Source organism: Orcinus orca, chromosome 20, assembly GCF_937001465.1.
Source record: "Orcinus orca chromosome 20, mOrcOrc1.1, whole genome shotgun sequence".
NCBI lineage: Eukaryota > Metazoa > Chordata > Mammalia > Artiodactyla > Delphinidae > Orcinus > Orcinus orca.
The window spans coordinates 1,641,123-1,668,246 of record NC_064578.1 but is presented as its reverse complement, the minus strand read 5'-3'; the positions used below and the strand labels follow the sequence as shown (position 1 = coordinate 1,668,246).

Genomic DNA, 27,124 nt, shown 5'->3' with positions numbered 1-27,124 from the left:
CAAGACTTTTCTTTTTCTTTCTTTCTTTTTTTTTTTTTTTTTGCGGTACGCAGGCCTCTCACTGTTGTGGCCTCTTCCGTTGCGGAGCGCAGGCTCCGGACCACGGGCCCAGCCACTCCGGGGCACGAACCCGTGTCCCCCGCATCGGCAGGCAGACCCCCAACCACTGCGCCACCAGGGAAGCCCCTCTTTTTCTTTTTAAAAATTAATTAATTAATTTACTTTTTTGGCTGCGCCGCACGGCATGCGGGATCCTAGTTCCCTGAGCGCGGGTCGAACTCGTGCCCCCGCAGTGGAAGCGCTGAGTCTTAACTACTGTACTGCCAGGGAAGTCCCCAGGACTTTTCTGATGAGATCAGTGCTGATGTTAAGGAATGTGTTGCTTTAGATAATCTGTAATTAACAACATTCGGAAGGTCTGCATAACTCACTGAACCAGTATTTTTCCAAATGACCAAATCAGACCCAGGTAAATGTCCATTTAAAGACAGATTTTAAAGTGATAAAGTAACAAAAAGTTCAGCAGTACAGTTTTAGATTCCACATTGCAGCTCACGTTTGGGGAGAAATAAAGCCTTGTTGAGGTTTGGTGTTGTATTACAGAGGAATATCCGCAGTTATCTTGAACGGGCTGTTCAGACGCACTGCCCTCTTTTTCATGCAGTAATAGATATGAGAACCCAGTTGTTTTCCAGTAAGTCTGACATTAAAGAGACTTGTCAAAATGCAAAACTGTGTCTCTTCTTGCTAAGATTTTACTGCTGTTGTTTTGGAAACTCTAGTAGTTATTTTTAAAAAATTAATTAACTAATTTGTTTTTATTTTTGGCTGTGTTGGGTCTTCGTTGCTGCAGGCGGGCTTTCTCTAGTTGTGGCGAGCTGGGGCTACTCTTCCTTGCAGTGTGCGGACTTCTCATTGTCGTGGCTTCTCTTGTTGTGGAGCACGTGGCACGGGCTTTAGTAGTTGCGGCACGCGGGCTCAGTAGCTGTGGCTAGCGGGCTGTAGAGCAGAGGCTCCATAGTTGTGGCTTGTGGGCTGTAGGTGCGCGGGCTTCAGTAGTTGTGGCTCACGGGCTCTAGAGCGCAGGTTCAGTAGTTGTGGTGCATGGGCTTAGTTACTCCACGGCACGTGGGATCTTCCCGGGCCAGGGATCGAACCTGTGTCCCCTCCACTGGCAGGCAGATTCTTAACCACTGTGCCACCAGGGAAGCCCCTCTAGTAGTTATTTTTGGTAAAAAAAAGTTTTGTATGTTAATATGTAATGTATGGATTTTTGTAATTTTTAAATGAATAAAGTATTCACACATTTTCTGTTCTAATATCAGAGATGGTGATATTGATAGATACACGTCCACGAGTACAAGCTCACTAACTTTCAGATGGGGAAGGGGGTCCTGAGACCAGTGTGTCTTGAAGTAGGACAGTGGTGTGTGGGATCAATTTAAATCCGGCCAGTTCCGTTTCCTGCGTTGGTGGTTTGTATTTGAGGAGGTTTATATATTTTGGAAAAGGTGAATAGAAGTGGCCAGTTTAATCAAACATGTTAACTTTAGAGGGGAAGGACCTGCCATCTGAGGGTAGTTTGACCTTCTTCTCCTAATTTCAAACTTAAACATTTTTAGGGGGGCTGTTTTGAAGAAGAAACAGTGTGGCCTGGATTTTCTTAAGAATCAGTGCTTTCCGATGATCTAGTACCTGGCTGGTCATTTATAGTCATGTTTTCTCTTTCTTCCCTATTTGTCCTTTGAGTATCCCCCTGCCACGCCACACTGACTTGGGGAAAATCAGTAAGCTGAGTCTTGTTCACATGTCTCAGTTTAATAAAAGTTGATTTCTTTGCTTACTTCCTACTGGCTTTTAATTAATTTTATTGCTCCATCTTCTATATCCAGATGGATCTGATTGAATGGAATGATCTTTATTTTCTTGGAGGTGCCCTGTTTCTGGAAGTTGAGCTTTTTAACTGGGCACCACTGGGCCGCTTCCTGCTGGGGGTGGAGGTTACTACTCTGGTCTTTATGGTGTGTGGACTCGGCCTTGCTGCTCAGGTGGACGTGAAGCTGGTGCCAGAGGCGGGGCGGTGGCTGGGGCCCCGTCCCATCCCCATCTGGTGGGACGGGGATGCTGTTGGGCCTGGGTGCTGGCGGTTCCCACTGTCTCCTGTGCGATTGCTCTCCGAGACTTGTCTTCAGGGTCTTCTGTCCCTTGTACTCATCGGGGCCGCTCCTGCGCCTCCGAGGACTGTCTTAGTCCGTGTATTTGGCATCTGTAAAGGGAGGTCAGCCTGGCATGGCCTACTCCCGAGGCCCCTCCACGGTGAGCTAGGCGTGCCCCCGCTTCCACCCATGACGTCACGGCACCTGGGCCGCGTCTCTTCACACGGCTCGCCTGCAGGGATCTGACGGCTGGGAAGTAGTTCTGGTAGAGCAGAGTCGGAGGTCACACAGTGGCTGTAGTGTGCGCCTCCCAGGGACAGCCTCCTGCAGACAGGGTCAGTGGGGCGCTTGTTCAAGGGCTGATGGGAGAAACAGCTCTGTGCAGAGTGTCTGCCCTAAAAGCCCCATATGTTGTGACATCCCTAATGAGATGACCCGTGTGATGTCGTTCGGTGGTGACTGAGAAAATCCCAGGGTGGGCACACGGGGCTTTGCCTGGTTACGTCTGCTGAAGTTCAGTCGTGTGCTTGATTACAGTGGCTTTTCTTTTTTTCCTGTTTCAGTGGCCTTGTGGTTTTATTTTACAGGTGTCCGAAATATTTAAAAATGAGCAAAATTAAAACTAAATGTGCAGTTCTGTGTTTTTTTTATTTCAACGCTTCTTTTTAATAGAGAAAAATAACATATTTACATAGTTCTGTGTTTCTGCTGATGAACAGCTGCTCGTGTCTGTTGCTGACAACCCCTGAGCAGCTTGTATTTTCACTGTTAAACCTAACATGTCATTTGCATGAAGTTCACAGTTGTAAGCTAAACAGATTTGTGACTTAATTGTGGTACAGTCCTTACTGAAATCAAAACACAGATGTAGAGAACTCTGCCGCCCTTCCTGCACGCTTTGTCAGCAGATGTGCGGCCCTTCATAGTTCTGCCCTGGGGGGTGACTCTCCCTTGGGCTCTCCCACTAGACCCACGGCATGGACGTGCATGGTGTGCCAGGCCCCAGGCCGGGCAGCGAGCAAGATGGTGAGAGTTCCGGCCCAGTGGAGCTCGTCTTCCAGCAGGGGAGACAGATGCTAAACAAGATGGGTGTTTAGCCTGGGTCGTAGGTTAGATATAAGGGCTTTGTGATAAAGCAGGAAAGGGCAGCAGGGACGTGGGTGCTGGTGCTGGGTGTGACGGGTGAGGAGTGGCTGGCCGAGGGGCCGGTGGACTTCGGAGGGTGAGGGCTGAGCTGGCGTGTGCCTGCCCAGCTGGGGCGGCCTCCTGAGACGGCGGACTGAGGAGCCACCCAGGGAGCCTGAGGGGCGCGGAGAGAGGCTGGCTGGTGCTGGGCCAGGCACGCACCTTGAATGATTGGGGAACCTTCAACGGGCTTTGAGCAGACAGTGATGCTGAGATGGGCTTTAACGTGATCCCGTAGCTTTCAAACATTGGCAGTAATTCTGGGGCAAAGGCAGAGCAGGGAGACCCAGGTGGGGGCCCGTGCGTGGGTCCAGATGTGCAATGATAAGGCCAGAGTGAGGACAGTGGGAGATTCTGCCTATAGGTCGGATGAGAGAGGAGAACCAAGGCCCAAAGGTTCTGGCCTGAGCACCTGGGGTGGGAAGTCTGGAGGTGTCGGCTGGTTGTGGAGAGGTACAAGTTCAGTTTGGATTCCTTCACGTTGAGACTAGACACTCAGGGGAAGTGGCCTGGAGGCCGGTTGTCACGTAGATCTGGAGTTCCTGGGAGAGGTCGGAGGTGAAGTGGATCGTGAGCCGTCAGCAGATAGATGGTATTTCAGTGTGGATGAGAAGAGGTCCAGCGCTGAGCCGCAGGGAGAGGGGTAGTCTGACCCATGGTCCAGGAGAAGGGGCATTGCAGGGCAGGGCATGGCAGGGCGTACCTGCGCGAGTGGTCATGGCTGTGGACGCTCACACGCTGTAGGCTGGGAGGTGGATTGAAGTCAGGATTGAAGAAGGCTCCCTAATTTTTATCCAGATTTGATGTGCTTGGCCTCATCCGTGTACTTATTGCTCTGTTTTAGAAAAACAAAATCAATAATAATAAGCACAATAAGTAATATGTACTTATAGGAAGTTCAACAGTCCAGGGGCTTCCCTGGTGGCACAGTGGTTAAGAATCCACCTGCCAATGCAGGGGACACGGGTTCAAGCCCTGGTCCGGGAAGATCCCACGTGCCGCGGGGCAACTAAGCCCATGCACCACAACTACTGAGCCTGCGCTCTAGAGCCTGTGCGCCCCAACTACTGAAGCCCGTGTGCCTAGAGCCTGTGCTCTGCAACAAGAGAAGCCATTGCAGTGAGAAGCCCGCGCACCCCAACGAAGAGTAGCCCTGCTCGCCGCAACTAGAGGAAGCCCGCACACAGCAACGAAGACCCAGCGCAGCCAAAGCTCAGCAGTCCAGAAGGATAAAGGATGAAGGTCAGGTTGTTTTATCTGTACCTTTTCCCTCCTGTGTCACCTTGGTTCAGTGTGTATCGTTCCAGAGCATCTCGTGTGCATTTGCACACACGGACACGTGCCTACACACGGACACGTGACTACACGTACATGCAATTTTCCTCTCATACGCCTTTCTGTTAGTACTGTGTTCTGGAGACCTTTCCATTCACATGAGTGACTGCGGTGTCTCAGGTCATTTACTCTACCAGTCCCCTGAGGCTGAGCCCTTGGGTGGTTGATCTGGGTCTGTGGACTCTTTTTCCGCCGGCACCCTGGAAGACGCTCTCTTCCCAGGCTTGTAGTCGTTGCTGTTTAGAGACATCATTGAACAGTAATCCCAGTCCAGCTCCTTTACGATATTAAGACTGGACTGTCTCCAGGATTTCTGAGAAATGGCGAATTTCATTTGCCAAACTGGCATCCACATGCATCGTTCTGTTCTAGTTTTCTTGGGCTTGTTGCCCTAATTTTTTCTGTTCAAACGTTCACTGTTAGCAGAATTTTAAATGACTCTTTATCCTGGCAGTAGAGTCATTTTGAGTAAACAGCTTAGATAATTGTGTGGTGTCCTCATTTGGAAGAGGGTAGGATTCAGGATTTTATGGTGAGCTCGGAGTATTTTCTTAAGTCACTCACGGAGCTTCTAGAAATCAGGAAAAGCTTAAGCTGGGCACCTGAGAACGTTCCACCAGCCATTTGTGAGAGACAGGTATTTAACCTGGGACGTGTGGCCCATGGCTCATGGCGTGAGTCACGGAGGTTAAGCCTGGCTGCATGCTGCAGATTCCAAAATGTGTTGTTTTTAGAGCAGGTGGTTGGTGATTTTCCTTTGGTATAAAGGAAGTCCGAGGCAGGCAGTCCAGGAGGCCAGCAGCAGGAGGGCAAGAAGGAGGAAGGGTCCAGGAGCTGCCCTGCACTGCGTCTGCGCTCACACCCCATTGGCCAGAGTGGGTCACGTGGCCACGGTGTGCTGCAGCAGCGGCTGTGCTCTCTGGTGGCCCCGTGCCCTGTGAATTCGGATTCTTGTAACACTGAGCATCAGGGAGAGCAGGTACTGGGGTAGCAGCCAGCAGTCTCTGGTAATTATGAGGCGCTGAAACTTGGCAGGACTGTGTCTGTGCTTTTTTTCTGGAAAAGGATCTGTAATTTTTTAAAAAGTAGATCCTGAAAGCAGTGTGTGACCCTAAAACATTTTAAATCCATCAATTCAAAGGTGGGTAGGGTGGTATTATCTAACTGAGGGCCACTGCCTTCATGAAGGAGTCCACTGTACCCCTTTAATAATCCTTGCTTTGGTTCTTAGTTTGGAAAAAAGACCGAGTTATGGCCCTAGTGGCTTTGGTCTTTGTACCCACCACAGTTAATCTGCTCAGAGGTCACCTTCAGAGGACCCAGGTTTAGAATAACCCCGGTAAGGCCTGCTGGGCCCTCCCAGCTGTAGGTCCTGCCTGCCTCTGAGTCCTGGGGCTGCGGGTGAGGCTGAACGGGTGCCAGGGCTGAGAGTCGTACTGCATATGAGGGAGGTCGGAGGTGAGGATTTCCTCACGGTGGACGCCTCAATATTTAGTTGTCTGACCATTTTTAAAAAGTATTTTTACTTTTGAAAAGCTGATAAATGTACATGATAAAAAAAGGCAAATAGGATTTCCTTTCATCTTTGTGCCCCAGGGATAGTGTGTGCATGTCTAGCTTTTTTTCTGAAGTGTGTTGTACGCGTTCTGCCCCATTTTTGTTCACGTAATACTGCACCTCGGGAGTCGTTCCTTAGAGAGCTCTGACCGGTCCTTCTAGGCCAGCGGCCCCAGCCTTTCCGGCACCAGGGCCGGTTTCGTGGAAGACGACTCTTTGCACAGATGGTGGGGGTGGCTCAGGCGGTAATGTGCGTGACAGGGGCCATGGGGAGCGGCAGGCGGAGCTTCACCCGCTCGCCCGCCACGTACCTCCTGCTGTGCGGCCCGGTTCCTGACAGGCCACAGACTGGTATCAGTCCGTGGCCTGGGGGTTGGGGACCCCTGTTCTAGACTGTTGCCTAGTCTCTCATTGTTCAGCTGTGCCAGACTTGTTTTTTTAAAAGAGCATTCAGGTGGCATCATCCATTCTTTTGCTGCTAAAAACAATGCCTTGGTTGTTTTGTCTCTCTGGTGGGTAGATATTGGCACAAACGTGTGACTCTCTGTGCTGGGAGGATTCCTTGGTGGGAAGGTCAGGGCCGGGCAGCAGCACTTTGATGCCTGTTGCCTATTGGTCTTCAGAGCTAAGCTCCCATCAAACGTGCACAAGAGCGCCCGCGTCCTGACAGGCCTCTAGCACGCCTGTCACACTGAGCGGCTGGTTGAAATTTGCATTGAGAGGTCGTGTCTTCTCGTGCTTAAAAGCTTTGCGACTTTTTTCCCTGTGAATTTACTCTCATTCTTATCCTCCTTTTGATTAGCTTTGTTGGTCTTTTTTCTGTTGCTGTGAAAGAAGGAAATTAGCTCTTTGGTGCGTGTGTAACAAGTGTTTTCCACGTGGTTTGAATTTTGCCTTAAGAAAAACCTTTTTATTAAATACAATACAAATAGAGAAAATCATAGTTTTGCCTGTTTGTTGTTGTCATTGAAGTCTCCTTTAATTTATAGGGGCCTTTTTGACGCCGCCCCTCGCCCCCCGCCGTTTAATGAATTTAAAAATATTTCTCTTTCAGCCCATGGACGTGGTTACCCTTGTTGAGGGTCATTTTTCCCCACCTTTTGCCAGGAGGAGCATCTTTGAGTTGGTTTCTGAGTCCTTTTGGTACAGCCCTGATGTCTTTGATCGCTTCCCTACATCTGGGATGACAAGATGTTATCCTGCATATTCCTTGCCTCAGATGTGGAATCGGCCATTTCTCCAGGAAGCCCTCATCTCTTGGTGAGAGGCGGTATGTCACAGTGTAGGCTGTAGGGAGGCACGCTGCTACTGGATTCAGCTCCTGGATTCTGCACACACGCCTGGCTTCATATGTCCAGTTCCAATACATGCCTGGAGTCAAATCTGCAGCCCCGAGACCTCTTCTGCCCGACCTCTGGATCTGCTTGTCAGGGCATCGGGAGTGACAGAATTGGAATATCCTGTAGATCTTCATTTGCGCGTGGAAAATTCTCGGAGGGAATTCCCACGCCGCCACCCAGTGTGATTGTTAAAATTGTTAAAATTTGTTTTGTGTGTACTCTCCCAATTTTTCTCCCCGTTTCTAAGCAGGTAAATTGTATCTCCGTTGTCAGAGCATAGAGCCGTTGCAGACTGCTTTCTCCTTTAGTCTCGGTTCTCCATGTAAACGTAGGCTGCTCACCACTGACCAGCTCATGTGTTGTCTCTCCAAGTGACCTTGGTTTTCTGAATCTTGTTTTCCAGCAGTTTCTTCAGGAAGGGTTTCTGGGAGCGCTGTTCTCTGAGTGCTGTATGTTGGCCCAAGTTGCTGCCTGTGTACCTGAAGCTCACTTTGTCTGGGTGTAAAGGCTCCCGTTACTTTCCTTGAGTGTCTTGTGTGTGTGAGTCTCCCTTCTTCTGCTGTAGTTGGATAACCTGCCCTGCCCCCCACCATTTTAAGGTGTCCAGTATTTTTGTCTAGATGTCTAAAATAACTTTTCTTTTTTTCTTTAAATAATTTTACTAGAATGTGTCTTGGTATTGGTTGTTCTGCCTGCCCTGCCCCAGGTTTATGGTGTGTCTTTTTCCTAAGTAGTTTCAAATGTTTTCTCCTCATTTCTGAAGAGTTTTTTCGGATTTGCTTGTAGTATTCCATTTTATCGCTTTCCTTTGGTTTTCTTTGTAGAGTCCCCTATTAAACATATGTTGCATCCTCTTTGCTTGTCAGCTACTTTTTCTTCAACTTTTTTCTTTCATTTTTTTAAAAATAAATTTATTTATTTTATTTTATTTATTTTTGGCTGCATTGGGTCTTCATTGCTGCACGCGGCCTTTCTCTAGTTGCGGCGAGCAGGGGCTGCTCTTCGTTGCGGTGCGCAGGCTTCTCATTGCGGTGGCTTCTCTTGTTGCGGAGCACGGGCTCTAGGCACGCGGGCTTCAGTAGTTGTGGCTTACAGGCTCAGTAGTTGTGGCTCACAGGCTCTAGAGCGCAAGCGCAGTAGTTTTGGTTCATGGGCTTAGTTGCTCCGCGGCATGTGGAATCTTCCCGGACCAGAGCTCGAACCTGCGTCCCCTGAATTGGCAGGTGGATTCTTAACTGCTGTGCTACCAGGGAAGCCCCCATTTTGTTTTTCTTACGGTGTAATTTATTGTATTTACTTGCTCTTGGATTCCTTCTAGTATAGCCTTCATTTCCAAAATTATTTTCCTTTTATTTCTAATCTTTTCTGAGTTTTCCCCCCTCATTTCTGAGTTTTTCTAATGCTGGTTTATGGTTAGTGATACCTTATATAATTTCTTTCATGAGTATTAGTTTGTTTTGAAATATTAAGGTAGAGTTTTCATCTCTTAGGGACATGTCTTTCTAGCATACTTTAACTGTCTGTAGTGATGCTACTTTGCTCCTATTCACTTTTAAAATATATCACCTTGGCATGAGATTTGACCTCAATATTTTCTTTTGTTAATTTTCTGTGGAATTGATTTTCCTGGATATATGGAAGGAAGGCTAGATTTAGAATAGTTTTTCTAATTTCCGTGTCCTAGAGCTCTATTTTCTGTTGTTTTTAGAAAGTTGTAAAACATGTGGTAGCTGTTTTCTTGCGCTCTCCTGGCTGTTCTCCTCTCCCCCCTGTAATTAGACTCTCATTCTCCCTGTCCTGTATGCTTCGTATTCTATTCTAGTCATTTCTTTCCAGTGTATTTAGTGCAGGAGGGAGCTTTGGATGAGTAGTCTTTGAGCGTCCGTGGCCCAGAATGTTGGCCTGTGGCCGTTTCGCAGCTGCCCTGGCGTTTGTCTGCCCCCAGTGGTGCTCACCTCCTGGGTTCAGCCACTGTTTCCAAGCAGACCCGTTTTTTCCTTCTCTCTGACCTCGGCTTCCTCCTTGCTGCACCCTTGAGGACCTCGTGCTGTCAGTGGTTTGCCCACTCGCTCATGCTTTGGGGCTCTTCAGGAAACACCCGATCTCTCAGCTTGTTACAGACCCTGACCTGGGTTCGCTGTCCTCATTTGAGAGATTAAAAATCTCTGTCACTGCCACCCCTCCCCAGCTGGACTTCTGAAGGGCTCGCGGCAGTGCCTCTGCGCCCCCCCCCCAGTTGTTTGTCTGTCACTGCCACCCCTCCCCAGCTGGACTTCTAAAGGGCTCGCGGTGGTGCCTCTGCGGTCCCCGCCCAGTTGTTTGTCATGGGCGTCTGCTCTGGAAGGGACGTTTGGTGCTTTCGTGCTTTCCTCAGTCTCGCGTGAGGTGTCTAAATGGCGGTAACACACCTCGGCCATTTGATGGACTGCACCTGCATGAAGGTGTTGCGTTCGTTTGTGAAGGGAAATTTAGGGCAGGAGCTCGGCTCCTTCTGCAAATGGCTGTCCCTAAGAAATCCTGGCGCTGCTACCGTTTAAGCTGTAGAATTTAAATCTGACTTTATAGGATTTACGAACACATGTGGAACCTGCGAATTTAATTTTATGCCTTTGGAACTTAGCCATTTAAAGGAGCTGTCAGTAGACTCCTGATTGAGGCTAGGTGATCTGAAACTCTTAATCCAGCTGCCCTGCGTGGGCATGGTGGGGGTGGGCACGCGCGGGGCAGGCGCTGTGCTGTAGAGTTGGGTGCCCGCTGTCCGCCCTCAGGGAACGTGCAGTCCAGTTGGGGAAGATACATTACTTCTTTCATAAATACTTGTTTATAGGTAATTAAAATATAAAGTGTAGAATGATAAAAGTGTTATGGTGGCATTGATTCCTGATCTCCAGGCATCCTGTCTGCAAGTACTGCATTTAGACTGCTGTGTTGATGGGTCGTATTTGGAGTGACGTGGCCTCATTTCTGTCTTGGAGAAGGTGTGTCTAGGCCTAATCAGAGCGTTTGAGGATCAGGAAGAAAGGAACGCACTGTGTTGCAGATGTGGTACCATCTCGGCGGCGGCAGGGTGGTGGCGGACAGGCCCCGGGCTGGGGCAGGGGGCCGGTGCTGGGCTCAGTCCTCCCAGGAGCTGCCGCTCTCTGCCTGCCTGAGGGGAGGGCGCCGCGAGGAGTGGAAATGGGGCGAGGGGACAGCCTTGGCGGAAGGGTGCTTTTGGGTAAAATTCGGGAGGTATGTTTTCAGTGCTCTCCGGGGTGTGGTGTGTCTAGTGGATCTGAGAGCCGGCAGGGGCAGGCGAGGGACAGGACGTGTTCCGTGGGCAAGAAGGGGACCCAGGGACGTCTGGCTTGGGGACGTCCCAGGGACAGGACGTGTTCCGTGGGCAAGAAGGGGGCCCAGGGACGTCTGGCTTGGGGCGACGCGTTCTAGCTGTCTTAGGAAGGTGACTTAGGAGGCGGTGTGGGAATGGACTGGCAAGGTGGGGACTAGTCTGGTGCTGAAGGACAGAGGCAGCGAGAAATGTTTGGGGGCCATTTCTCAGTTCTCAAAGGGCACTAACCTTTCGGTGGTTTGGGGCAAGAAGAACCCTATATTTAAAAAACCCACAGGCTTCTGGTGTCCTCTTGGATACAGAACGTGGCTAGCAGTTTCCAGCATTTCAAGGTCAGGATCGTTCATCTCCCTCTCCGCTATCCTGGCTTTTGTTTTTAGGTGACAGAAACCCCGTGCCTGCTGAGTCTGATTCCTGCCCATTGACCGGCCACTCTCCTCTCGTCCTGGATGATGTCAGAACAGGACCTGGCGGATGTGGTGCAGATCGCCGTGGAGGAGCTGAGTCCCGACCACCCAGGTACACAGCGCGGGCAGTAGGGAGCCGGCGCTCCCCCGAGTCTGTAAAAGCCCAAAGCGCTTCCACGAGTTTCCTCTCCCTTCAGTAAAGCAAGAGAAAAAGCGGTGCGCGCCCCGTATGGAAAACCCGGACCAGAGCGCGTGAGCTCTGTCAGCCCCATGCCCATCCCGGTGGTCCCTCCGCCTCCCCTCGGCCCACCTGTGCACCACACGTGGCTGTCCAGCCTCGGCCCCTCTTCCTGCCCTGCCCCCAGCTCCCCTGACTCCCCTTGAAAGCCCCCTGTGGTCACATCTGGGCCTCTTCCGCTGCTGTGGACAGTCTGCCCTGCACGTGGACACCTGCGAGGTGTTCCATGCACGCTGCTCCCTCCTTCATCCACCTCTTCCCTGGGGACGCTGTTAACATCGTTAACACTGTTTTTCTTTTAAGTACACCCTGCTACAAAGGTCCTTGCTGCGTACTGCAGCAAATACTTTCGTAGGGTAAGTTCCCAGAAGCTGAACTGCTGTGTATGTTCAGAGTTTTGGTAAGACACACTTTATCCGATTATTCTGTGAGGTGACTTTCCTGCCCTTTTGCCAGGGCTGGTAATTTTCCTTAGTCACGTTAAAGGCACCCATCTACTTTGGAACCTTAACTAGATATTAGACACGTTATAAGGGAAACCCTAAATTTCAAGAACTTCATCTTGAGCTACTTCACCTATGAAATACTTTGTTAGCACTTTATTTTATAAAAAGATTTCTTAGTAAGGGTCCTCCTTTTTTTTTCCGTAAAGTTTTATATTTCTGTTAAGTTTGAAATAACAAGCATATACAATTAAATCACATAGTGTTTTGGTTGTCTGGTTATTCTTTCTGGAATAGTAGAGTTGCAATGCTACCTTTTTTCCCCACAGAAAAGAGAATTTTCAGAGATCTCGTAACAAAGTATGACGATGTCTATCGTGTGTGATCTCTTTGCTGTGTTAGTTGAGAAAGCTTCACTGGGAAATTAGTTATATATGGAAGGGTGGGTAGCACATGATTTGGGGATTGAACAAGCAGCCACAAAGAGATTGGGGCACCCTTTCACGAACGCTATTCTTTAGTCAGTTTTTGTCATCTTGCCTCTGAGTTGTTTATGAGAAGCACTGTCACCTGGTAACTGGCAAGATCAAGACCTGCCAGATCCTTGAGCCAAGTCAGGGTGTCTGAATGTAGCTGTTTAACCCCAGTTTTCTCTGTGAAAGTGAACCAGTTTGTTTAGAGCGAGAATGTGAAGACTTGACCTCATTTAGCACCACACCTCAGAAACCAGTGAACTAGAAAACATGCAGCGCTGTCACTGTACATCACAATTTTAAAAACAGCTGTTCATATTTTGGTGGGTGGATGACCGTTTCTTTAGAAAACACTCACACTGCAATGCTGTAGAAGAAAAATATTCCAGTTATGTAAATTTTAAGCATTTTTAGAACTATTAACATTCTGACAGTTTACTTCCCAATTAAATTCTCTCTCTGTAGATTACAGTCCAAGGAAGGGTTAGAGAAGTCACTTCTGATCCTGGTGGTGTTCCATGTGGGTTCCTTAGCTAACTGGGAAGTATAGCTGTGGCTGTGTAGTGAACACCTACTGTGTGGAGGGCTCCCTGAGGCTTCCGTAGACAGGAGGCCTGCCATCTCTGGCCCCAGAGGGCTCCCCCAACACCGGCAAGCACTGTGCTGCATCCCACACGATTGTCCTGAGTGGGTTTAAGATTGAGATGATTTTTTTCCTCATTTCTGAAATGTGAACTTCGTTATGCTTAAACCGTATAGTCAAGCAAGTAGAAGAAATAGAAGTTTCCCATAATCCTAGTGATAGAACTGCTTTTAAATTGTTGGCATGTACGTCCTTCCGTTTTTTTCTGATTTCCATTTAAAATCAAAATGCTTAGGTTCTTGTGACTTTGCACGCACTCACCACATGGCTGCAGTCTCTTTGCCCATCTGCACACACGTACGATTGTAAATTTCATCGGGCCTGTCATTGCAGGTGATCGTGATGGCTTTAAAATGAACACTGAGTTCTTTTGTCTAATTTTAAAAGTAATGCATGCAGAATGATAAAAAACAAAGTAAGAAAGGACCAAGAAGAAAGTAAACTAGCAGCCCCGCGGCCCGTAGAAAGTGAGCGCCGGAACCCAGGTGTGTGCCCCTGTCCCCGCCACGGGCTGTGTCTCCTTTCCCTCATCTGCTCTGCTGCCCTTTGCTTACAGCCTGAGGTGCTTCGCTCTGCCAAGGGCTCGGAGTCTCCTTCCTGTAGTTACAGGAAACCAGCTGTGTGACCCTGGTCAAGTCGCTTAACCTCTCTGGACTGGATTTCAGCAAGTTAAAAGGATCAGACTAGCGGTTGCCGGAGTCTCCCCGTCCTCCCAGTCCTTTCTTAATTACCAGCGTCCCGTGGGAGTAGGTAGGCTTCGATGAAGGTTCTGAGAACCTGTGTTTTGCACTTGTCGCCACGGATTTTTCCTTTTTTACCTTAATGACAATTCATTCCCACACATTTCATGGAGGTGTTTGAGGTGTGGAGACACAGTGTACTATGCAGGGCCCTCTGGTAAGCAGGATGCTTCTGGCATCGTTGGCCCGTGGCTGGTTTCTGTGAGGTAGAGCTTTGGGTGACAACTTAGCTCTGGAAACCAGCTTACTGGTCTCGCCTGGGACCCCTGAACGGTTCACGTTAGAGTCGCAGGTCCGTTCAGCGTCTTTACATTTTAGAGTTTTGCGACGAATCACCTGGCACATACAGGTGTAAAGGCACCGGGTTTGGGACCATGTGGTGCTGGCCTTGAACTTGGGCCAAGTTGCTCATCCGTGGAGAAGCCCTGAAGACCCCTTGGAAGGTGCTGGTGGGAGGCCTTGATTTCAGCCACACTGGCCGGGGGAGCAGCTTCCCTGTAACTTAGCGTGTTACGTTTGAGACAAGTTTGATGATTAGCACCTCAGAAAATGTAATATTCAGAGAGTGGCTTTGATTTTGGAATGAGGTGGCCGGCTGACAAGACTTTATTTTAAAGTCGGGAAGAAATCGTTATTAGCGATTGGATTCTATCAGAAAAGGGAAGCCGGATAGAGCGTTGAGTGAAAAGCCTGCTGTCTCGGTGTTGGGGTCAACTCAGTGGCGCATTAGTGAAAAAATGTATCCGGTATCTCCGTTTTTCTTGAGATTAGGGAGAGATCCTGTTTTCTGCCTGACTGAGAATTTTAAGTTAAACCTGTAAAAAGTAAAATGTGAAGCAGTTGTGCCATTTCTCATGTCACCTCAAGGTGACCCCTCTACACTTCAGGTGTCAGAACTGTTTCCTGTCTTAATATTAAACAGCTCTGTCAAACTTTTTGAATTAAAGATTCTTTGTCTCTGCCTTTAATTTTCAGTTGTACTGGAGAATCATGTAGTGACAGACGAAGATGAACCAGCTTTGAAACGTCAGCGACTAGAGATCAATTGCCAGGATCCTTCTATAAAGGTAAAAATATTAATGTATGTTTTTGTTTGTATCTTATGTGGGGCTGCCATAACGAATTATCACAATGCGGGGCAGAGCGGGGAGCACCTAAAACAATAGAAATTTACTCTCTCGCGGTCCTGGAGGCCAGAAGTTTGAAATCAGTTTGTCACCAGGGCTGAGTTCCCTGCAGAGGCTCTGGGGGAGGGTCCCTCTTGCCTCTTCCAGCTCCTGGGGCCCCAGGCGTCCCTTGCCTCGTGGCCGCTTCCCTCCAGTCTCTGCCTCCGTCTTCCCGTGGCCTCTCCTCCCCGTCTGTGTCTCTCCTTTTCTGTCTCTTATAAGGGCGGTCTCATTGGATTTAGGGCCACCCTAACCTAGGATGACCTCATCTTAATTTGATTACGTTTGGAAAGATACTGTTTCCAAGAAAGGCCACGTTTGTAGGTTCTGGGGGTGAGGATGTAGATGTATCATTTCTGGGAGTCACTGTTCAACCCCCCACGAATGCATAAAGGCATGACGTTTTCCCTTGAAGAATCACATGGTTTAACTGGGATCGCTGCCACATGAGGCCTCGTCCTCCGTAGACCCGTGGACCTATCGTGCACGGAGGGAAAGTGCACAATTCCTGTGGCGAATGTTTTCTACTAGTGATGAAGCACTTTTGTGCCTATCGTTTAAGTCAGCTGAATTTTAAAGTTTGCTGGATGGGGTCTGGGAAACCACAGAGTCAGTCGTGGGTGATGGCTGGTTCTTGGGTTTGCTTGTTTGGTCTGCAGTTTGCAGAGCCACGGAGATAAACACCAGCACTTGTGAGAAGTTAGGACAGCGGTGCAGAGAACCAAAGCGACTTCTCCTATGCCCTCTGCTTCTGTAGGGCTGTGTTTAGAAACATCTGGCTCATCTTTTTAACAAGGAGAAGCAGCGTGAGCTTAAAGATACGTGGCGTGGTTTAAAGACACATTCAGTTAAATTTCTATTTCATACTAATGGATAGAGGGCCGCTGCTTCAGTAACCCCACATTATGTCTTAAAATAAAATGCAGTTATAATTTTATCAAAAAGAGGCATGTGTGGTAAACAGCACAGCAGTCAGATGTGGATAAGGTGCAGTGAAAGCGCCCCTGCCTCAGCCCCGTCCCCTGGTCGGCGAGCAGGGCCTCAGGCCCCGGCTTGAACCCGGCACCCGTGTGCTAGGAAAAGTGTGCTCACCAGATTGCCAGAGCTCTTTATTTTATTTTTTTTCACTTTAAATTGGTTAATTTAATTTACTTTTTTAATATATCTTTATTGGAGTATAATTGCTTCACAATGCTGTGTTAGTTTCTGTTGTACAACAAAGTGAATCAGCTATACATATACATATATCCCCATATCTCCTCCCTCTTGTGTCTCCCTCCCACCCTCCCTATCCCACCCCTCTAGGTGGTCACAAAGCACTGAACCGATCTCCCTGTGCTATGCAGCTGCTTCCCACTAGCTATCCATTTTACATTCGGTGGTGTATATATGTCCATGCCACTCCCGGACTTTGCCCCAGCTTCCCCCTCCCTGTGTCCTCAAGTCCATTCTCTATGTCTGTGTCTTTATTCCCGTCCTGCCCCTAGGTTCATCAGAACCTTTTTTTTTTTTTAGATTCCATATATATGTGTTAGCATACTGTATTTGTTTTTCTCTTTCTGACTGACTTCACTCTGTATGACAGACTCTAGGTCCATTCACCTCACTACAGGTAACTCAATTTCGTTTCCTTTTTATGGCTGAGTAATATTCCATTGTATATATGTGCCACATCTTCTTTATCCATTCATCTGTCGCTGGACACTTAGGTTGCTCAGAGCTCTTTAAAATGAATAGATTTGGATGATTTTTGGTTAATATCCCTTGTTAGAAGACTTACTTAAAAGTACTATTCTCTGCCTTTCTTTGTTTTATTAATTTGTGAAGTTGTGTTATTAGTGTATTAACAGTGATGTTTGTCCAAACTCCAGGCAGAATCACTTCTAATTCAGAATTAAGACGATGAGGTTTCACTGTGTTTAGGGAATTTGGGAGCCGCATGGTTGATGCCTTCAAATTATAAAAAATAGTGGGGTCATCGGTGATTTTATCTCAAGACTTCAGCCAGCAGCTAGTGGTTGTCACGACGTCTTAGGTCAGGGTGGGCCTCGGGCGCTGCCTCGATGTCACTCTCGGGATGGGCCGCCCGCGCTGTGTCTCCACATGACCCTGGCGCGGCCTGCCGTGCCTCCACGGCCCGTCCTCCTGTGGGGGAGTCAGCGGAGGGTGTGGGATGTAGCCCTCTCCCGTATGTGTTGGCTCTCCCGCGATGGGACTTGTCAGGGGGGTGATTGCTTGAGGCACAGCAGGTTGTTGGGACAGTGTGTGGGTTTTATTTACCCCACTGCTGCCCTTACTGCCGTACAGACCGGGCAGTTAGACAGATGTGTTTAACTTCTTCAGAAGATCAGCTCAGTCTGTTCAAAGCACTGAATAAGGGTATCCATTTTCCCCGCCTCCTGGGCCTTGACTCCAGCCGCACGGTGTGATGGACCACGTGGCTCTAGCTGTGGGGTCACCTCCCGTGAGGAAGGGGAGCGGCCGCCGGAGTGGGTCAGCCGCGGCCAGTGGGCAGAGGGGCCGGCCTCCGTGCCGCCGTGCGCTGGGGTCCCGGTCTGCTCCGAATGGCCCCTGTGCCCGTCTGCTCTCCGCGGTCTGTCCCCTTCCGGCTGATTTCTCTGGCACTCTGGGCATTTTTCCCTTTGAAGTCAAGGGCAGAAAAGGAGAGAGACAAGGTAAAATACGAGCTCTTCACTATTTCAGCTGCTGCCCCCCCTGCCCCCCTCACTGCTGAGCTGGGCGGTTGGATGCCCCAGGGGCTTGCTCCGGGCTGGCGCCCGTTTCCCGGTATCAGCTGGCGAGGCCAGCGGGGCAGCAGCCTGCTTCCCTCTGTGCCCCTGCCGACTCAGCGCCGGAGCAGCCGCCGGGGGAGGGGCGAGCTTCCTGGCCGGTGTTTGTCTGAGCCGTTCCTTGCCTTTGGAGCCGCACACGTCCCTGTGGTCGGCGGGACTTGGGTGGCAGCAGTGGAAGGCGAGGCTGCTCTTTCTGTGGCCACTAGGTGGCAGGCGTGCTGCTCCCACGCGCGGGAGAGTCATTGCCACATTTCACCTTGGGGGTGGGGCTCGGGCGAGTGTAACGCGAGCAGGCGGGTTTCCGGGCCGTTTTGATGTTGGATGTCATCTGTTTTCATTGTAGAATTTGACCAGTTTTATGTGTAAGTTTACTGATTAATAGAAACTTGCGTTGTGACGTCCACTTACATCTTGTGTTATACGGACTTAAGTGTAACTAAGAATCGCAACTACACAGAGAAGTAAGAGCCCGATTAAGTAGTCACATTGTGAGTGCACAAGGTCGAGCTTGTCTAGTGAAATGCTTCTGGCTTATAACTAAAGAGCTGAAGTGCAGGGATTGTTCTGTGGGAATAGATACAGCTGAGTCTGGGAAATAACTGTTTGATGTTCCTTGGAATTATCTCCTTGGAGTTCAGGATGCCCTTCCTGAAGCTTTTCTTTTTTTCACTTGCAGTCATTCCTGTATTCCATTAACCAGACAATCTGCTTGCGATTGGATAGCATTGAAGCCAAGCTGCAGGCTCTGGAGGCCACATGTAAATCACTGGAAGAGAAACTGGATCTGGTCACCAACAAGCAGCACAGCCCCATCCAGGTGCCCATGGTGGCGGGCTCTCCTCTCGGCGCCACCCAGACCTGCAACAAAGTGCGATGGTAAGAACCTCCTCCCCGGGCCCACGCCCCTTGGCGCTCTCAGGGCAGGATCCTAGTCAGACTGGAAAGAAACACGGGGCCTCTGCGGGGCAGCTGGGGTCATCCTTACAGTTTCTTTTTGACATAAGCCAGGCTGGTGCATCTCTCCTTTGGAACTGGCCCACCGGAGCTTTGAAGCTGTACGTTCGTTTCTTCTCTTTTTTTTCTGTTCCATCTGGCTAGTCTTGAGAGAATTTTTTCTTCATAGGTAGCTTTTTTTTTTTGCGGTACGTGGGCCTCTCACTGTTGTGGCCTGTCCTGTTGCGGAGCACAGGCTCTGGACGCACAGGCTCAGCGGCCATGGCTCACGGGCCCAGCCGCTCCGCGGCATGTGGGATCTTCCCGGACCGGGGCACAAACCCATGTCCCCTGCATCGGCAGGCAGACTCTTAACCACTGCGCCACCAGGGAAGCCCCATAGGTAGCTTTTTATACATTTCACTTGAGTATATCAAACTTTCCATTCGTGTCTATAGTTTTTATTGTGCCTGTATTTTGTTTTTCTATCTAGAGCCTAACGGTAGTGACGTGTAGTAGTTCAGGTGCCATTTGAATCAAAGCTTCTGGAGAGTGTGGGCCAATGGGAAGGGTGTTTCTGTCTCTGACCTGTTTGCCTGTCCTTGGTCTGGGGCACCGTCAGGGGCTCTGCTGAGATGAGCGGAAGCTCAGGTCGTGGGCGGCTCCTTCCATCAGTTCCACTGGTGTTTTTTTTTTTTTTTTTTTTTTTTTTTGCGGTACGTGGGCCTCTCACTGTTGTGGCCTCTCCCGTTGCGGAGCACAGGCTCTGGACGCGCAGGCTCAGCAGCCATGGCTCACGGGCCCAGCCGCTCCGCGGCATGTGGGATCTTCCCGGACCGGGGCACGAACCCGTGTCTCCTGCATCGGCAGGCGGACTCTCAACCACTGCGCCACCAGGGAAGCCCTCCACTGGTGTTTTTATCCTTGCCCACGGCGGGCTACGAGGAGGTCTCAGTGTGACGATGGCAGCACTTGTCGTTGCGCTTGACGAGAGCTCGGGGCTTTTACCGAGGGTCTTGTCGTGGCTCTCTGGGCCAACTGCTGCCTCTCTCCCGTGTGTCTGCGGAGGAGGGTGGTGGGGCTCAGAGGAGGGGGAGCCACGGCCAGGCTGCTGCCGCGTCTGCAGGTCCCCCCACGTGTGCCCTGGGGCACGTGGGATTGAGGAGGGTGCTCAAGTATGTGCCTCGTGTCAGGGTGGCTGCCTGTCCTGGTCTGCCTGGGACAGCCGTGGATGACGCCTGCAGTGTGGGCCTCCTTTAACTCTCAGAAGTGTCCTGGGGTGTTGGAGACCCTGCGTGGCCCCGAAAGCTGCTCTCCAGCCGGGGTGGGGGACCCCAGGGGTCTCTGTCCCCAAAGGGAAGGCCTGTTGGTCTGTGGTGATTCACCCTGTGTTTATACCTTGTCCTGATGGGTCAGCCGTATCTTTTCTCCCAGTGAACATTTGTGGAGCGTGTCCTCTCTGCAGGCAGTGAGGCTCAGACCTACCAGGACCAGTACCTTTTTTTTTTTTTTAAAAGAAGCTGGTTGTCCATTTACTTATTTATTTATTTATTTGGTTGTGCTGGATCTTAGTTGCAGCAGGCGGGCTCCTTAGTTGTGGCATGCGAACTCTTAGTTGTGGCATGCATGTGGGATCTAGTTCCCTGACCAGGGATCGAACCCGGGCCCCCTGCATTGGGAGCGCAGAGTATTAACCACTGCGCCACCAGGGAAGTCCCAGCCAGTGCCTTTTTTAAAGAATAATTTTTTTGTAATGCCCTTATATCCTAAAATGCAATGTTTAGAAAATATAATTTAAAAACTAATGTAATGTCTTAATTATAATGTAAGGAGAAATAAAAGGATGGTCATGTATAATAAAGTAACATATATTTTGATATGGAAAAGGCTGGGGGAACTACATAAGGAGTTAGTGAATAGGACCAAACCTCCCATGTCAGAGCTGGCAGCTGGGAGGGCTGTCACCCTGGGACTCAGATACCAGTTGGTGGTGGAATATTTCAAAATGAGCAGTTCTTGATGAAGTTTCACATAAAGCAAAGTGTAGTTTTTTCTAGACTCAAACAATAGTGAAATTCCGGGAAAATTCACCTTACGTTGAAACTATCCAAAAATACTTTGTGTATGAGTGTAGAATGGAGTGAGATTCTGGGCTCAGAGAGTTAGAAGCATGTTGTTCACGCCCATGAATGGGACCTGTGGGATCTGTGTGGGAAAGGTTTCTGTCGGGGAGGCTGTCTCATGCCGTGAAGGCTGGCAGCCTCCTTGGCTCTGCCCGCCAAACCATGGGGTCTCAGGTATAACCAAGTGCGCCCCCGGGCCCCGCCCTCGAGGACTGTTGCTCTGAGAGATGAGGCGAGAGTGAGACAGGCTTCCTGCCCTGAGTAAGGATGGCTCTCGTGGTGGCGTGTCACTTTGTCACCTGTGTCGGGAAGAGGTCGTCTTCAGGACCCAGGGATGTGCCGCTCATACTGCACCGTCGGTGGTTTGTGGCTGTTCCATGAGGTCGGGCGGACGAGGACGGGTCCTCGGGGCTGCAGGTGGCGCTGCAGCTGTGCTTGGACCCTGAGGCCGCTCGTTTGGGGCTTCCCTGGGTGTCAGGTCCAGGGGGGAGGACGGACCTCGGCGGGCAGGTTGTCCTCGTTTGACACCATGGGGTGACCGGGCTGAGTCACAGAGTTGTGCTGTTTCCAGTCTGCCCGTTTTCAGAAGGAGGATGGGGGAGAAGGGCAGGTCTGCAGGGACCACCAGCCCTGTCCTCTCCGGCAGGCCAGTGATGGACCCGCCATGGCCACGCCCGGCCTGCTGCTGAGCGCGGCCTGACTCGTGGGCCACGTCCCGTCTGACGATGGCGCTGATGGCTGCTTGGGGGAAGGCACTTCCAGACTGCAGGGAGGCCCCTTCTCTCTCCAGCATTCCGGTGACGGCGGGGCTCGTGGGACGTGTTAGCGACTCTCCCATTCAGGAAACCCAGAGCGCTTCCCTCCGCTGGGGAGAAGCTGTCATTGTGGAGAGACCTCCGTGTGCATTGACAAGTGGTGAAATCAGAGTAAAGTTTTCTAATACAGACTCAGGTGTATAATCTAGTTAATCCAGCTCAGTTAGCTTTTCTGGTTTTAAAGGATCGTATTGTGACATAAAGTCAACCCATTATAGAATACACTTATTGTATGTTGGCAGCAGATTTCTTACTATCGTTAACAAAACCATTACTTATACAAGTTAATGTTAGATTAATAGAAGGAAAGGTCACTCCTTTGTTTTCTTAGACATAGTTTAGAATAGGTTGTTTATGAATGATTTTCAAAGAAGATACTAAGTCTGGCATTTCCCTCCATGAATGTTCTAAAAATGAGAAATAAAAATTACCAGTAATCGAAAGCTGTTAACAAGAAAATTTGGGCAGAAGTAAAGGTCAAGAATTCAACCCTAGTATATCAATGAAAAAAGTGTATATTTAAGTTAGAAAATGACTAATTTATAAGCACATAAGTAAATGAGAAACGTGTGTCTTAAGTGTGGGTAGTAGAACACAGAAAAGGAAGTCTCCAAAAAACAATGAGAAATCGGTTAACGTTCCGAGTAATAAAGTACTTCTACAAGTACTTTGTACCTCAGATACTTAAAATAACAGTTAGAAGCATATAAATCCCACATTATTTTATATCCGGATCATGTGCTTTAAAAAATAACTTAAGATTCCTTAGGCCACTTGGCACTGGCGTGAGTGTTGTTGGGAAGTCTGTCATCTCCCAGGACAAACGAGGACGACCCTGAGGGGCTTGTCGGCTGTGACGAGGCCTCTGGATGGTGGATGACGAGTTGTCCACTGCAGCGTCACTGGCCTCTCCACTCGGAGAGGCCGCACCTGGCCCAGAGCAGTCCAGCAGCTGTGGGACGCACCGAAATCCACTCGCCTGTGGGTTATTTCTAATTAAAACTGGCCTGGACTAGACTTTGCTCTCAGCTCTGAGAATTATTTATTTAGTCTCTTGAATTCCCAGAGCACAGAGGGCAGTGGACTGCTGCCAACCCTATTTGGCATTTTGGATCCAGATTTTTCAGATTCTATGCCTGAATGAGATCCTTTAAATAAATTCAAGAAAAAAGAAGAGAAAGAAAGAGAGAAAACCTTTTTCTTTGATGCTAAAGCTTAATCATTGTAATAAACATGTTTGTAAGTTTACTTGGATGGGCTTTCATTCAGCAATGGTGTTCTACTTGGGAAAAAGAAAAATGGACTTGGCTTCTTTCGGGTGACTGCTTCCTTTCCTCCTTGTAAGTGTGCCGTAAATTGGGATTTTGCCTCATTGTGATCCTAGGTGTAGCCATGTGAGGTTTCAACCCTAAAGCTGTGTCGTGCTGGCATTGGAAGGGGCAGGCGCCGAAGCTTTCTGTGACGAGCTGCACAACTCAGTACGTGGCAGCTCACCCTTCACGTGCCTCCGTGAGCATTTCAGGAGCAGCCTCCATTGAATTGCGTGGCGTGATGGGATCAAGTGTGTGGATGGGGACGTTTATCTGGATTAATGTAAAACCCCATTTTCTGAGCTTTGAGGCCAGGCACAGCCACTTGAAGGACGGGCAGTAGGTAGGACCGAGCTGAGCCTGGGGTGCAGGCCCACCTGGGTTGCTGTCCTGGTAGATGCCCTCTGGGAGGCCAGTGCAAGTGCCCATGTGCAGTGTGGGGACCCAGGGACCTGTCCCTGCTGCCCAGCGGGGTCCTGTGGAGCCAGACTTACCGAGAGTGACTCCAAGCCAGCTGGTTCAGGTTTGTTTGTTTTCATGAACTGAACATACTGATTAACTAGAAAAATGCTTGTGTTTCTTTTAAAACAATTGATTTTTATTCTTTTTTTGTTTTATATATACATACATATATATATATATATAAATATTTATTTTTCTAGTCTTAGTTGTGGCGTGCGGGCTCTTCATTGTGGCGTGCGGGCGTCTCTCTAGTTTTGGCACACGGGCTCCAGAGCGCGTGGGCTCAGTAGTTGTGGTGCATGGGCTCCAGAGCATGCCGGCTTAGCAGTTGCCCTGCAGCATGTGGGATCTTAGTTCCCCAACCAGGGATCAAACCCACGTCCCCTACATTGGAAGGCAGATTCTTAACCACTGCACCACTAGGGAAGTCCCTCTTTTCTTTATTATTTAATGTACAAATGGTTTATTTATTGAGATATTATTGACATATAACAAATTTTTAGCTTTAAAAGCTTAAACATTTCTTTTAAAGCTTTAGTGTGTTCCTATAATTTTAAAACAATTGTAATGAATCAGAGGCTTCTTTTTCCCCCCGCTTAATATTTATTTATTTATTTCAGCTGCGCCGGGTCTTAGTTGCAGCACACGGGTCCTCGTTGAGGCATGTGGGATCTTTTAGTTGCGGCACGAGGGCTCTTAGTTGTGGCATGCGGGCTTCTTCGTTGCAGCATGTGGATTCTTAGTTGCGGCATGCGGACTCTTAGTTGTGGCATGTGCGATCTAGTTCCCTGAACAGGGATCGAACCCAGGCCCCCTGCATTGGGAGCGCGGGGTCTTACCCAATGGACCACCAGGGCAGTCCCGAGAGTCTTCTTTTAATACTCAAAACTGAAAAAAAGAAAAAAAAGTGATTTCTTTTAAAGTTTTTCTTTCAGAGAGATGTGTCATGTAAGATGAAAGTTTACGTGTAAGGGGAAAATTTTCTTCTTTCTTTTCCTCTAAGCTGGTTATTCACCCACAGAGAATTGAACTATTTGATCAAAAAGTTATTTAAATTATTAAATTATTTAAATTCCCTCTAATACGCTGATTGCTGATTCTTTGTTTTATTTCCCAGAGGGTCTTTTTAAAAAAGTAAAAACGTTGATGGATGTTTATGGAAAGGCTGTTCTGGTTTTTTGAGCCCTCATGGCTCCTGGGTAGAGAGGGGCCTCCTTCTGGGCGTCTCGGTTCCAGCAGTGCAGCCCCAGCGTCTCTGGGTAGTCATATCGTTCAGAGTTTAAGGTCGAAAGTACAGCATTTCATAGGCTTTGGACTGTGACAAGATAGGGCTGTTTGAATTGTGAAGAAATGGTTTGGTTTTAGCCATGAGGGATTTGTTTCATCCTTTCCTTATCGAACTTTGCATTTTGCGATTTCCATTTAATTTTGTGTACGTATGACTTCTTTTCCTGACTGGTGTGGGTTACCTTTCACAGCTGCACACTTCTGGGGGCCTAATCCTGGTACCCTGTACGTGTCAGGGCTACCGATCAAAGAAAACATACAGTTTACATACATACAATTTAGGGGATTGTTAACCTCATGACTGCAGATTAGAGATGCAGTCTAATAACCAAAGCAGGTATAGTCAGAAGTGTTAATAGACCATGCACATTCTCATCGTTTGGAGCACTTCTCTAGTTTTAGGATAACTCATGCCTCATGATTGGGGTTGTGTTGAATCCGAAGACCATCTGGAGAGAACTGCCATCCTAACACCATTGAGTCTTCTGATCCACGCACAAGGTACACCTCTCCATGTTCGCAGGTCTTTGATCCCTCTCAGCGGTGTCGTATAGTTTTCATTGTAAAGCTCTTTCATGCATTTGTTAAATTTATCTCTGAGTACTTCATACTTTTAGATGCTCTAATACATGGTATTGTGTTTTAAATGTTAACTTCTGCGTGTTCATTGGCAGTATATAGAAATACAGTAGACTTTTCTCTGCTGACCTTTATCCTGAATTATTTCTAAATTCACTTGTTTTAGTAGCTTTTCAGTAGGGTTTTTAAAAAGTTTTACTTCCTATCAAAGTTCTGTACCTTTTCTTACTTTGCTGCACTGGCTGTGATCTCCATTTCAGTGTATACTTTTGAAAAAATATTTTTACCTTATTTCTGGTCTTTGAGTGAAAGCAACCAGCCTTTCACCATTAAGTGTGATGTTAGCTGCACATTTTTCATAGCTGCTCTTTGTCCGGCTGAAGAAGTTCCCTTAGATTCCTTATTTTGTGAGTTTTTGTCCTGAGCAGGCGTTGAATGTTTACATGCTTTTTATGTACCTACCTGAGATGACATTTGCTTTTCCTCCTTGATTCTGTTGCTACGGTGAATTATACTGCTTGATTTTGGATACTAAAGCAGCCTTGCATTTCTGTCGTAATAAGCCTGACTTGATCGTAGGGTAGTACCCTTTTTATGTGTTTGGAGTGACGGCTAATATCTGGTTATGGATTTTTGCATCTCTGTTCGTGGATTGTATTAGTCTGTAGTTTTCTTTCTTGACGTGTCTTTATCTGTTTTGTTATCAGGATAATGCTTGCCTCAGAAGGTGAGCTCATTGTCCGTTTTTTTAAAAGAAGTAATTAATTAATTAATTAATTAATTTATTTTTGGCTGCGTTGGGTCTTCGTTGCTGCGCGCGGGCTCTCTCTAGTTGCGGCGAGCGGGGGCTACTCTTCATTGTGGTGCACGGGCTTCTCATTGCGGTGGCTTCTCTTGTTGCGGAGCACGGGCTCTAGGCGCACGGGCTTCAGTAGTTGTGGCACATGCGCTCAGTAGTTGTGGCTCACAGGCTCTAGAGCGCAGGCTCAGTAGTTGTGGCACACAGGCTTAGTTGCTCTGAGGCATGTGGGATCTTCCAGGACCAGGGCTTGAACCCGTGTCCCCTGCATTGGCAGGCGGATTCTCAACCACTGCGCCACCAGGGAAGCCCCATCATCTGTTTTCTGAAAGTGTTTCTATAGGATTAGTTTCATTTCTTCCTTAACTATCTGGCAGAGTTTGCCAGTGAAGACATCTGGCCTAGGTTTTAATTTTGAATTCAATCTCCTTAATAAATGCAGAACTTTAATAAACGTGGAACTTCTTGAGGCGGTGTTGTTTGATTTGTGTCCCTCAGGAGGTTTCCTGTTTGTTGAAACTCTGGAGTTTATTTGTATAATATTCTCTCTTCACTGTAGGTCCACGTGACATTCAGTTGCTGAGTCTCCTCGGGCTCCTGGCCTGCGGCACTTAGCCCCTTGTCTGTATGGCTTTTGGGAGTGCTGGTCAGGTGTCTCGTGGGGTGCCCCTGGTGGCTTGGGGAGGATGGTCGCAGAGGTGAAGGCCTCCCACCGCCTCTGCTGGGGTGCAGCACGGCGTGGCCTGTCTGTGTGGCGTGGAGGCGGGTCACGGGGCTGAGCGGCGGCAGGCCTGGCCTCTGCGCAGGCGCTGTCCTCCCCGGCCCCTGTGCCAGCCCCGCTCAGGGAGCAGAAGTCGCGCGCTACGTCCCAGGGAGCGTCTGCCCCTTCAGGCACTGGCCTCACGCTGTCCCAGCTTTGGCCGTCGGGAGTGCTCGTCGGTGGCTCTGGTGACCTTTGACGCCCCCCTCCCCCTTGTGGGTCTTTTGTTTGGTTTGAGCGCTTCCTTCCG

At 48.9% G+C, this 27,124-nt stretch overlaps 1 protein-coding gene across 8 annotated transcripts in view; it reads left to right on the top strand.

Annotated features, from left to right (window-relative positions):
- Nucleotides 1-27,124, top strand: part of BANP (BTG3 associated nuclear protein) — a 107,438-nt gene that overhangs the window by 14,543 nt on the left and 65,771 nt on the right. For 6 of the 8 annotated variants that reach the window (XR_007474546.1, XM_049704099.1, XM_004280069.4 and 3 more), the window contains exons 2-4: nt 11,285-11,423; nt 14,824-14,915; nt 18,483-18,682. Coding sequence is in view for 6 of the 8 variants with exons in the window: in XM_049704099.1 (XP_049560056.1) it covers nt 11,354-11,423; nt 14,824-14,915; nt 18,483-18,682 (362 nt within the window). In the remaining 2 variants the exon portion in view is untranslated. Of the gene's footprint in view, nt 1-1,219; nt 4,584-11,284; nt 11,424-14,823; nt 14,916-18,482; nt 18,683-27,124 lie in introns of those variants that run through there. The other 2 variants (XM_012536859.3, XM_049704100.1) reach the window with 2 other exon arrangements.